We start from the raw sequence: 13,386 nt of genomic DNA on the forward strand, positions 1-13,386 counted from the left end.
CAAGTGAGCAAGATAATTTCTATTTATAGAGTTTTCATCCACCATTTAATTTTCTAATGACGTCAAACCCCTTTGGGAGTTAGAAAACATGCACACAACAACTATAAAATATTATAGCTAATGAAAATCAAATTCAATATGTTTAACTCCTTTTACACATCAATTGGTGAATTTTTGTGAGAGTTACAAAACTTATGATCATCATGTCTTAAGAATTGTAACTTACTCTATATATTACAAAACTTATTATGATTATCATTTCTCAAATTTTAACTCTACAATATATGTTACATGTGACAAAATAATATTTGTCATATAATTCATTTAATCAAAATATTATATTATATGTAAAATAATATAACATTCATTAAATCACACTTCTTTAGTGACAAATAATTTGTAACATTTATTTAATCAATCAAATATTATATTATAGAATAATATAATATTTATCATTCTCGTTTTCCAAAGACTTTAGATTTTGTCAATTTCAGTATGTTATTTTCCTTCATTCAAGTCATTTAAACATTCAAGTCATTTAAAGTTGTGAACTTTCTAATTTGGGGTGTTGATTCAGTTTTGATTATCGATTGACTACACTGTTAGATTTAAGAAAGGTGTCTCACTGTTTATTGTATCTCTTTGGGGGATTAGATTAGTTTATATATCTAGGTTCTATGTCTATGGCATGTTTTATCATTGTAATCAACTTGGTTAGTCTTTGTTTGATTCATCTCTTTGTGAGAGAATTATTTTACTCAATAAGCATTTTAGACATGTATGGATTTTATTTCAACAAATTAATGAAACTTTTATTTGTCTTGACAAAAAAATAAAGAAAAGATTTCACACATTTTGCTGTGCGATTTCATACTAAAATTGTGTGTCAAGTATTCGTTTAAAAAAATGGAAAAGATTTAAAACAAAATTGGCAAATTTCTTTAACAATAACAGTAGTGTAGTCTACTAGCCAGAAATCATGTGGTGCTTAATTTCACTGTTTTCAAAACGTTGGATTTAAGCAAAGTTTTTTATTATTTAATATATTTATTTGTTATTACAAATTGCTATAAACAAAAACATATAGAAGTAGAACTATGCCAATAAATTCCACCTGTCTTGTTTTTTTGTCTAACCAATGCAACTAAGACACGTGAATACAAATAATGATGTTCATTATTGGTTTGGAACCCACCCAAATTTCAACGTTTTTTCGGCCATTATGACTACAATTGATGAGCTTGTGTCCCTTTAATTATCGTACTTTTTATTTTGTTTTTTTTGACCTTTTAGGAATTTTTTTAGGGAGGGTATTATTTTTGTTTTTATTTTGTGTAGTATTTTTTATTTTTGACACTTAAAAAAAATTATTTTTTTTACATGATATCGTATGTTATATTTATATCCTACATTTTACTAATTTTTAGAAAAATTACAAATAATTTACGGTACTGAAATCAGAGTTCAAATAGTCAGTTGCATACGTACCTAACTTTTTTTTATAAGTATAGAAAACATATTATTTGAATTTGGATTTCGACACTGTGAATTATTCAGAATTTTCCAAAATTTAGTTGGATACCTATTATAACTATCATGTACCTTGTTATACAAAAAAAATCGAGTTATAATTTCTTAAAATATCGAAAATAAAAACATTCATAGGGTAAAAGCAAAAATAATACCCCTACTTAAAAAACTCCCTATGCTTTATATTTTAAAACATCAAATTATCCCTATGTTTTATATTTTAAAACCTCAAATTACTGTATATATGACTTCAATTGGTTTTGGAAAAAAAAACAATTAATGCTTTTAAATTCCACACTAATAAATACTAATGAGTTAATAAATGTGCAGTAAATAATGAAAGTAATATGCAAGTGTAGTGGTAAGGGGCTAGAGTTAGGTAGTATTTTGTGTTTAATCATTAGAAATAGGGTTTATACTTTTTTGCACCCTGTGTTTTTTCTTATTACCTATTTGGATCATGTGATTTGACAAATTATTTTTTGGACCCTATATTTTGTAAAATGGTTAAAATAGAACCCTAAACTCAATTTTGATGAAGAAAAAATTGAATATAACAACACAGTTTTTTAGCATAATGATTTTATTTTTGTTCTAAATTGTTAGTTTCGTAAATTATTTTGATTTTAGTTGAGAAAACATTAACCAAAATCGGGTTTAGGGTTCTATTTTAACTATTTTACAAAACATAGGGTCTAAAAAATAATTTATCAAAACACAAAGTCCAAACAAATAATGGAAAAAAACATAAAGTATAAATAAGTATAAACTCTTAGAAATATTAATTTTATCACCCTAACAATCCCTTTTTGTTTAAGAAAAAATAATATTGAATTTTACTTTGATCTAATAATCCCTTTCTGTTTAAGCAATGATAACATTGAATTTACTTTTATTTATTATTTATATTATATTAAGAGAAAAACTTTCAAAATAGTTAAAGTGGAGTGGACTACAATCTTACATGTCAGATAATACATAAAGAGCAACACTTAAAGAGCAACAACAAATCCCACAAATGATATGACTCAAATAAATGCTAACCAACCCGAATACACTAGTAGAACAGATCAACCCAAGAACTAAAACTATCCCCAAATGTAAAACTTAGAAAAATAACCTAATATAAACTATCAACTAGATACATTAATTTGAGAATCGTCTTTCAAAAAATAAAATAATAAGAAAAATCGGTAATCATTACTAAATCAGCGATCGACCAACAACAGATGGATCTCACCCTAGAAATACAAAGTGAGTGAATAGATTAGTTCAAAATTAGCAAAAACCAAAGTCCTCAAAAGGCAAGGTGACAAACATCATTATTGAACAAAACCAAATACATGACCTAAAACACTAAAGAAACATAAAACAACAGCAAAGCTAAAAAACAAAACCCAAACAAAGATAATTAAGCACTGGCTTCGGCAAAGACCACCACGCACCAATGGGTCACTCGTCCAAAGGCCACGAACCACCAAATCAGACAACCCAAAAGACATCAATAAACTTAAGGATAACATATCCAACCACAGAAACCATCCCAAGCACCACCATAACCCAACACTGCCGAGCAACCAAAGAGGACGCTGAACCCAGAGCAAATGCTGACCATTGGTATGCCATAGAAGTGCAGTCGTGAACAATGAGTTGCAATGAATTTGAGCCAACATGTCGACTACTTACCATCGCAATCGCAAACCAAGACACCAAATTTTAATTAAGGGAGCAAAGCCTTTTGACTAGAGCCAACTTACACAAATGCACGTGTAGGTGGCTGCGGTCGAGAGAAGCAAAAAAACCCTAAGGGGAGTCGACTAGGTGAAAGAGACCCAAGGAAACAAAGAGTCCGCTTTCAAACTTTTAAAATATTATTGTTTTTTAAGAAAAAGAAGACCCTTTCATATAAAGGAATTTGTTATAGCGTAAATTTAGAGTATCTTCATTGCATTTTTTTTTTGTGATACTGTATTTTAGCATAATTGTACATATGAAAAAAAAAAACTTTGTACAATACAATGTAGAAAGGGTGTGAAAAACTTAAGATAAAGTATTGAATATGTAAAAATTGGCACAATAATATATACTATAATTATAATAGTTTTTCAATAAAGTTGAACGATCAAAATTTTTTATACTAATTTAACATTATTTGTTTACAATTAAATTTAAAGAAAATATATTTACACCTCATAAATATATAAATACGTCCTATTCTATATCAGTAAAAAAATATTTATTTATAACACATATAATTTTATATAAGTGGATTTGAATTATACACCTCTTCTTGTATATATAAAACATATCATTACACACCTAATTTATTAAAACTTAGAAGTGAAATTTTTTAAACGAATTTTATAAAATAATTTCTCAATAAAATAAATAATTAAATAAAAAGCACAAATTTATAATACAATTTCAAATTTAAATTTATGAATTATTAACAAAAAAATAAAATATATTTACTTTTATATTGGATGATAAGAAAATGTTATTGTTGTATTGTGATATAAATTTTAGAGGTTAGACAGCCTAAATTTAAATGAAAAAAAATAGAATTTTAATTTTACTATACATGAGACCAACTAAGTCTAAATTTTTATAAATAGAATTAAAAATTATTGAAAAAATGAGTATATTTATAAAATGTATGGGGTGTAAATATAATTCTTTTAAAATTTATTACATATGTTTTACTTTTATAATTTTTATTTTCAAATAATTAAATATACCAAATGTAACATATCCTCATTTTTTGTTCTAAATATTATGATATATTTATAATATTTAGTCTTTTTTTCAAGAAAAACAAGTATTAACATTGAAGATGGTGAAGCTACTTGTACAACTTTTATTTTTATTGTACTCTGCGACTCCATCACATGCTGTATGTGATTTTGATGCATGCAAAGCTTACACACTACGTGATTATGATATGTCATATGAGCTTAGGCTAACTAATTACAACATGTACATGTATAGTAGGTTTTAGAAGCCTTTAATTAAGAATCATAAACAGTTAAAAAAAAAAAAGAAGGTGAGAGAAGATTTTCCTTAAGACAATTATCACAGCGTGACACGTAGGCCCAAGCCAGGGTCCACACACATGGGCTCACCAAATGACGGTGTTCCACTCCAACATACCAACCGAAATCAACTTATTTCTTCTCTTCTGTAATCTTAGCGTACAAATCACAACTGATATGAGCCTCCACCATACCATATGAAAAACCAGCCACCTACGGGCCCCACTCATCATAATCTTACTTTTATGATCCTAACCGAAGCTAATCATTAAAAAAACGAAAAAACTCTTTATTTCACCTCAAATTGAGATGGAAAGATAATGACTTAAATATTTAGTTATTTCTTTCTTTCTTCTATACTATGTTACTGTGGTTATATATGATCTTAAAAATGTGCAAAGCTTTTGGAGATACATACAAGTAAGATTTATCAACAACAATATGCCGACCTAACCACTTTTATTCACTTGGGAATGAAGCTATGCGTTGATCTATACCTATAAGGCTTTACCATAATTAATATGATTGATATGTATTACTTAATCTTGTATATTGTGTCGGTGATTGAATTTTTAAGTTTAATTAGATGTAGACTAAAGTAGGAAAGCATACCTTTATTCTACATCTAAATAAATTCATAATTAAACTCAATAAGTATGTATAGACAAGGTGGATCCATAAATATTAAAACATGAATTTTTATATACACATGAGACATGACATGTATTGAAATGAAATGAAAAGGTTGATCCAATATTAATAAACTTACTAATTCAACTTTTTTTTTTACTTAGTTTTACGATATGTTTACCTTTTTTTTATCTAGTGAAAAACATTTATTACGAAAAGGCAGCAGCGGGAGTTAAAGATTAATTAGTTTTCATTTTATTATTTATTAATTAGTGAATAATGAGAAAGGCCAACTACGAATGGGAAAGACCACGCCACGTTAGCATATTTCATTATTCATAGTTGGCCTATATAATCTGTCCCATCCCCCCCTGTTACCTCCACACTCCATTCTGCTAATCTCTCATATCTCTACTCTCCTTTCTCCTCGTCTCTCAACTTTTTTTTTTAACTTCAGTGCGCACTTTAAGCACGGTGCGCACGTTAATCTCATCATGGATCGTAAATCAGTGTACTTAATCGGGTTTCTCTTAGCCGTCGTCGCTTCCGTCTCAGCTCAATCCCCTGCAACTTCTCCGTCGACTACACCCGCCACTCCGGCTCCACCAACCCCCACAACTCCCTCAGCTTCGCCGCCGACCAATACCCAGCCACCACCATCTCCGGTCGCTACTCCACCTGCCAACAATCAGCCACCACCAGCTCCGTTAGCCACTCCTCCTGCCTCATCACCACCACCAACTGTCCAGTCTCCTCCACCTACGACTCCTCCTCCGGTCGCCACTCCCCCACCTGCTACTCCTCCTCCAGTCGCCACACCTCCACCTGCTACTCCTCCTCCGGTCGCCACCCCACCACCAGCCACTCCACCTCCTGCCACTCCTCCACCGGCCACCCCACCACCGGCCACCCCACCACCAGCAACTCCTCCCCCTGCTACTCCTCCTCCAGCTGTTCCACCACCAGCTCCCCTCGCCTCTCCACCAGCCACCGTTCCGGCTCCAGCTCCTAGCAAGAAGAAGGTTTCTCCCGCCCCCGCACCAGCAACCCTCGGCCCAGCTCTCAGCCCGCCTTCTCCACCCAGCGAGGCTCCTGGGCCAAGCTCAGACTCTATGGCACCAACTCAGGATCAGGTACACTACTTTTCTCCACTTTTTCTATGGCTTCGGATCTCTATAGATCTGAGTGTGTTCATTTATTACTTTCTTAAGTTACTTACATTGTTATATAGAATCAACACATGTATGTATCTATATTGTTCTTGAATGATACTAGAAGGGAGGTTTGTACTTTGTAACGTAGAAGAAGACAAAGGCGCAATGTAGTTGATATCTAACGGGGTTTGCTATCCAATGCCTGGGGTATCACGCCTCGTGTTTCTCCCAATGTTGTTTGTCTTCCTGGTTTGCGTCTGGAGCTCTCTACTGATTTAGAGTTTAAGATTAGACGGATTCAGGTTTACGTAGACTTGAGGATGTGTCCGGATCTGATTGGATCTAGATTTATATAGTACAAATAAAATCTGTCAATTTTGACTACTTAAATGTTATAGAGGCCGTTGATGTTGACAATGGTCTGATTTGGTATTAGGTAGCATATACGATCGTACACTTTCGCAGCTTCACTGGTATTAGCTCGTACTAGGGTCTAGGGGGATCTGTAATGGGGTCAGGTGTAGAACTCTATCTCTACAACAAATGAGTCTAACCATGTATAGACAAGTAGGTCACTGGACTCATAATTAAATAAGGTCATGGAGAATGGATCAAGTTCATTAATTAAGGATTTTGGATTAGATCCCCTCAAAAAGAAAAGTAGGGATTTTGGATTGGGCCCATTTTGCTCTTATAACCCTATCCTATCCAAATTTCGGCCCAAGTATGTATAAAACTTCTAATATTTTGTTGTGTAGATACGAATGAAGAATTAATAATTGTTTGGTGATTTTTGGTGACAGAGTGGAGTAGAGAAGATGTTTTCAGTGCAGAAGATGGGTGGGAGCTTGTGCCTTGGATATGCTCTTCTGATTTTGATCCTGTAGAGGAAGAGAGAGAGATATAGATCTTTCTTTGCCTTTATCACAATCGAGCCCAGAGATATCATTTTCAACTTCCACTTTTGTACTTGCCTTGCAGTGTTATTTCATTTTTTGTATAAATATGTATTAAGTATATTATGATCACTGTTGGTTGCCAGTTTTAGCCCATGTCTGTTATGGGACTTTCACTACTTTTGTATTTGAACTAATATACCATTCGGTTGCATTCTTTGGAGGTTTATGAGGGGAGCTTTTGTATTTGTGGTTATTGGATGAGTTGGTTTCTATTGAAATTTTTTAGTTGTCTCTTTATTTCTTTTGGGTACATGAAAAAATAGTTTAGTCCTCAAATCGCCAAATTTTACAAAATAATGATTATTCTTTGGCTTCAACTTTTGCCATATAAAAATTTAATATGAGTTATAACCTAAGAACTTATTAAAAAAATGTGGAAATGAAACTTAAAGGAAAGCTGATTAGCATGATTTAAATATAGTGTCAATTTTGGCACAAATGGAGAAAAAGAAAGAATTAATGTTATACTTAGCATAGTATTTATAATTGAAAGAATAAATGTTATACTTAGCATAGTATTTATAATTATGTTAATGCACAATAACATTTAAATATGAAAATTGATATAAAAAGTAAGCTATCTTTAATGATTAATTAATTAAGAAATAAATAATTAAAAAGTCTCATAAGGATGATCAATAATATAAATTTAAAAAAAAATTAATGACAACATTATAATTAAAAATGTGTATTAAAGTCCTTTAATAATTAATGACAAAAAAATTTATATTTATTATTGTGTTAAATTTGGTACAAATGGAATTTTTTTTCTTTAAAAAATGTTGAAATATAACATTGCATCACAAATTTGACATTCAATATAAAATTGTCTTATTTTGTAAGTTTCTATTAGGATTTTATTTTTCATTTATATACATATAACATAAAATAATTATAAAAATTACATATAAATTTTTATTTACAAAAATACATTGTCACATCATCAAAATATATCAAATCTTAAAAATAATATAACTGAAATGAAAAAGTTCCCATAATCTTAGATTTTTCATTTTTTTAGTTTTCAAAAGTAATATTTTGATTATTTACAATGCTGATAAGATATCAATTGATTATTTTTCATTAAAAGCTTCATTTTTAGACCATATTATTTCATAGGAATTTGCACATGTGGTACCATATACTTTTGTAAAGTATCCATTTGGTGCCCACTATTATCAATATTTCTCACTTGGTACCCTCAATTTTGCAAATCAGTTAAAAATGGTACCTTAGCAAATTTGGTCAATGTATATTTTATAATGACTAGATTTCCCTTATTTAATGATTTAATTAGTTTTAGTTTATTTTTATGATTTGTATATATATTTTAATTAATAAAAAACATGATTAGATTTAACAACAAAAATTTTAAAAAATTAATACTAGATATAACAACAAAACTTCATCTTCTTTTTCTTGCTATTCTTTTTCTTTAGTTCATTTCAAATTTTAATCAAACCTTTTAAAAAACTGTCAAGAACACTCCATAATCCCCAATTCAAATTCGAAAACCAAATTCACAAACAATAACAAAATCAAGACCCCAACCTATTTCAAAATTATACAAAACCAAAATCTCAAACCCAAAAAAGAATTTAGAAAATAAAACAGATTTTAGATTCATATCTGTATAATTTAAAAAAAAAAAAAAAAAAATCAAACCCAGCTCAAGCTCCCCCATTGCCATCGATTAAGCTACACCTCCACAAACTACATCTATTGTTGCCCTTACCCTCCATCGCCACAGCCCAACCCAGTCTCCACTTCGCACATAATTGAAGACCCTTACGTCAAGCATCGCCTTCGACCATGGTATGGATTGGTCGTTCCCTACAGTAAAAAGAATTGATGGAGAGGAAGAATAGGAAGGAACGAGTGTTAAAGAAGATGGAAATCTGGAAACCTGCACCCACCTTATAGGAGTTCAAAAAACTCAATATAAAAACAGAGAAAACAATGGCAGAGCAAAAGAATGGAGTATGGAAATGAGAGAAAATGCAGAGCTCAATCAAAACAGTTGAGGCTCTTCATGATATATATATGTGTGTGTGTGTGTGTGATGAGCAAAGAAGCTCAATACACGAGTGAAACCATGTTAGTTACAAAGCTGTTAAAACAACTGTAAAAAAAGACTAAAATGGTTACAAAATTTGCTACAACAGAAATCTTACTCACTACAATGCATATTCCTAACATCCCCCTCAAGTTACACGGGGAATTCTGAAGTGTTAACTTGGTACATAGAAAAGTAAAATGAGGAATAGAAAAAGGTTTAGTGAGTAAGTCAGCAACTTGATGAGCAGAGTCAATGTATCTAACATCCAGCTTCTTGGCAAGAACACCGTCCCTCACAAAATGAAGATCAATTTCTATGTGTTTAGTCCTGGCATGGAAGACATGATTAGATGCCAAAGAACCAGCTCCCATATTATCACACCATAAAATGGGACAGTGATGAAGGTGAAGTTCCAACTCAGTAAGGAGGGAAGAGATCTGTAGTAGCTAAGGCAAGAGATCTGTATTCAGACTCGGTGCTGGAACAGGCAATGACTTGTTGCTTTTTAGAGCACCAACAGTCTAGATTACCACCAAGAAAAACACAATATCCAGAAGTGGACTTCCGATCATTGGCACAACCAGCCCAATCAACATCCGTAAAGCCTTGAAGATCCAAATTAGAAGCTGGTTTGAAGCATAAACCAAGTGTAGGAGTGCCAACGAGATACCCAAGAACACGTTTACAAGCAGGCCAATGCATTGTAGTGGGAGCTTTTAAGAACTGACTCAGACGATTCACGGCAAAAGCTATATCCGGCCTAGTCATTGTGAGGTACTGCAGTGCACCAATCACACTACGATACATCTTTGGATCACTTAAGGGAGTACTAGATTGTAGACTTAGTTTGATGCTAGGACACATTGGAGTTGGTTGAGACTTAGCATCAACCATGTTTGTTTTCTGAAGTAAGTCATGAATATATTTTCTTTGATCTAAGTATATGCCAGACGAATCACGATATACTTCAAAACCAAGAAAATAGTGCACGGAGCTGAGACTTTCAAGACAAACTGTAAGTTTAAATCCATGATGAGTTTGTGAATTTGAGCAGCATCATCTCCAGTTATAAGAATGTCATCAACATAAACTAGGATGAGTAAACGTTTACCATTTCTGCTAGAGAAGAATAAGCTTGTGTCAGATTTCGAATTGGTGAAGCCCCACTAAAGCAATGATTGTTTGATCTTGTAAAACCAGGCCCTTGGAGCCTGTTTGAGGCCATAAAGAGCTTTATTAAGCTTGTACACGTGATCAAGGTATTGAGAGCTAACAAAGCCTTGTGGTTGATTCACGTACACTATTTCATGTAAATCACCATTTAAGAATGCATTATTCACATCAACTTGCTGTATATCCCAGCCAAAAGTAGCAACATGTGTGAATATAACTCTGATGGTACACGGCTTCACAACAGGACTATAGGTCTCAAAGAAATCTAACCCAGCTGTCTATTGAAAACCTTTAGCTACAAGCCGAGCTTTGTACCGATTAATGCTACCATCAACATTGTATTTGACCCGAAACAGCCACCTATTATTGACAACTTTCATTTCAGGTGTGTATGGTACAAGGGACCAAGTGTTATTTCTCTCCAAAGCTTGGAATTCACTCTACATTGCTTGTTTCCAACAAGGATTAGCCAAAGCATGTTTAAAAGATATTGGCTCTAATTCAGTTAGAGTATTAGCTAGATAAGCTTTGGATTTAAAAGTCCCTACTTTAGACCTTGGGACCATAGAATGAGTATTGTGTGTAATTGGTGGAATAGGTAGCTGAACTGGCAGATCAGAAATGGGAATATAGGCTGGGAAATGATCCGAATTTGGACTTACAGACACAGACTTGGCTGACACAATATTAGATGTAGAGAGACTTGGTGGAGTAGAGATAGATGAAGGTAAGTGAGCAGAATTAGAAGGAGAGAAAATATGACTACTAACCTGTATTGGAGAGGTTTGTGAAGCTGTATAGTGTACTGAAGTGGGAATTTGGTAGGAGTTGACATCAAATAACTGACTTGAAGTGATATTTGACTCAGACTTTGATGAAAAGAGAGTTGAATAAGGAAACTCACTTTCATTGAAGGTTACACTCCTAGCAACATAGATCTTACCACTTGGATGCATACATCGATAGCCTTTTTGGGATATGCTATAACCAATGAAGATGCACTTGGAAGAGCGAAATGCCACTTTGTGATTTTGATAGAGTTTGAGTAAAGGAAAACATGAGCAACCAAACACTTTTAACAAGTTATTGTCAGGAATTTGCTTAAAAAGTTTCTCATATGGTGACATAAAATCAAGAGTAGAGGTTGGTAGTCTATTTATGAGATAGGAGGCAAAAGCAAAGGCTTCCCACCAGAAAGTAAGAGGCATATTGGCCTGAGCTAGAAGAGTGAGGCCAATATCCACAACATGCCTATGTTTCCTCTCTACACGACCTTGTTGTTGGTGTGTATGAGGGCAAGAGTTTCTTCTAACAATGCCCATGTTCTGAAACAGTGTGTATAATAGTTGGTATTCTCTACCTAAATCAGTTTGGATGCTATTTGATTTTTGTTTGAAAAACTCTCTCAACAAAGGCATTAAACTGTTGAAAAATTATTTGAACTTCAGATTTGGTTTGCATAGGGAAAATCCATACAAATTTAGTGAAATCATCAACAAAACTCGCATAATATTTGTAACCATCAAGAGATGTGTAAAAAGATGGACCCCAAACATCTGTAAAAATTAGTTCAAAATGTTGAGAAGTCTCATTTATTGAGCTTTTAAAGCTGAAATGATGTAGTTTTTCGAGTTGGCATGCATCACAAAAATTAAGTTTATTACATCTGACATTTGGTGTCACTACAAAAAGTACTTTTGCTAAAACAGGTTGAGATGGGTGACCAAGTCTGCAGTGCCAAATTGAGGCAACTTTTGACTTATCATGTAAATGATTACTAGTTGTGGTACAGTTAAAAGTTGTTGTATTACACTTTGGAAGACCAATGGTTGACTCAGATTTGTGTGTGGACACGGCAGGAGGAGTGGAGGAGGAAACTTGGAGTTTGTAAAGGCCTTCACTGAGGGAACCCCGAAGAAGTACTTTCTTTGTGGTCTTGTCCTTAACAAGACAACAATCAGAGTCAAATTCTAAAACAACATGATTATTTTTGGTAAACTTAGATATGCTAAGAAGATTCTTAGTCACGTTAGGAACATGAAGAATATCTTTTAGAATTAATGACTGATTAGAATTGCAAGTATTGACTGAATTAGAACCAATATAAAGTATAGGTAGAGAGTTACCATTACCTACAATGACCTTAGCTTTGCCTTTGTAATTTTTTCTGTTTGATAGCTTCTAAACATCAGTAGTCATGTAATTGGTTGCTCCATTTTCCAAGAACCAAGCACTTGGTGAGGCTTCAGAGACATGAGACTTAGTGATGTATGCTTGAGGAGTTTTAGGTCCAGTTGTGGAAGACAGTTATGCAGTAGATTTGGTGCCAGTGTAGTTCACATCAAAACAATGATAGCACTTTTGAACTGTATGTCCAGTCTAACCACAGAGTTGGCAGAAAATCTTGTTTCCACGACCATAGCTATGACCAGCTGTGGTAGATCTGCCACCACGATTCAGAGTAGGATTTCCACGCCAATTACCTCGAGAGCTTCCACGAAGAGAGAGGCTGCAAAGTTAGCTTGAACATTGTCTAGAGTTGTGCTAGTGAGTTGTTGAATCCTCATTTCTTGACTATGTAGACTGAACTAAAGATCTTGAATACTCAGAGGCTCATATCTATTGATGAGATTCACAACGGTAGCTTCAAACTCAGGTCCAAGACCGCCGAGAATGTAGAGGTAGAGGCTGTCATCGGAGATTGGTTCACCAACTTCAGACAGAGTATCAACATATTATTTCATCTTCAATATATATTCATCAATGGTGGAAGAACCTTTCTTGGTGGATTGAAGGAGCCCTTTGACTTGAAGGATGCAAGTCTTGGATTTGGTAACAAAGATCCAAGC

The 13,386-nt window shown here is 33.2% G+C and overlaps 1 protein-coding gene across 1 annotated transcript; it reads left to right on the forward strand.

Moving 5' to 3' along the window:
• The first annotated feature begins 5,568 nt into the window (after window positions 1-5,568).
• On the forward strand, window positions 5,569-7,523 carry LOC133796301 (classical arabinogalactan protein 9-like). The gene is made up of 2 exons (XM_062233772.1): window positions 5,569-6,325; window positions 7,150-7,523. The coding sequence occupies exons 1-2, from the start codon at window positions 5,687-5,689 to the stop codon at window positions 7,231-7,233; spliced, it is 723 nt and encodes a 240-aa protein (XP_062089756.1). The 5' UTR covers window positions 5,569-5,686; the 3' UTR covers window positions 7,234-7,523.
• The last annotated feature ends 5,863 nt before the right edge of the window (window positions 7,524-13,386 follow it).

The sequence above is a fragment of the Humulus lupulus genome, chromosome 1 (genome assembly GCF_963169125.1).
Source record: "Humulus lupulus chromosome 1, drHumLupu1.1, whole genome shotgun sequence".
Lineage (NCBI taxonomy): Eukaryota > Viridiplantae > Streptophyta > Magnoliopsida > Rosales > Cannabaceae > Humulus > Humulus lupulus.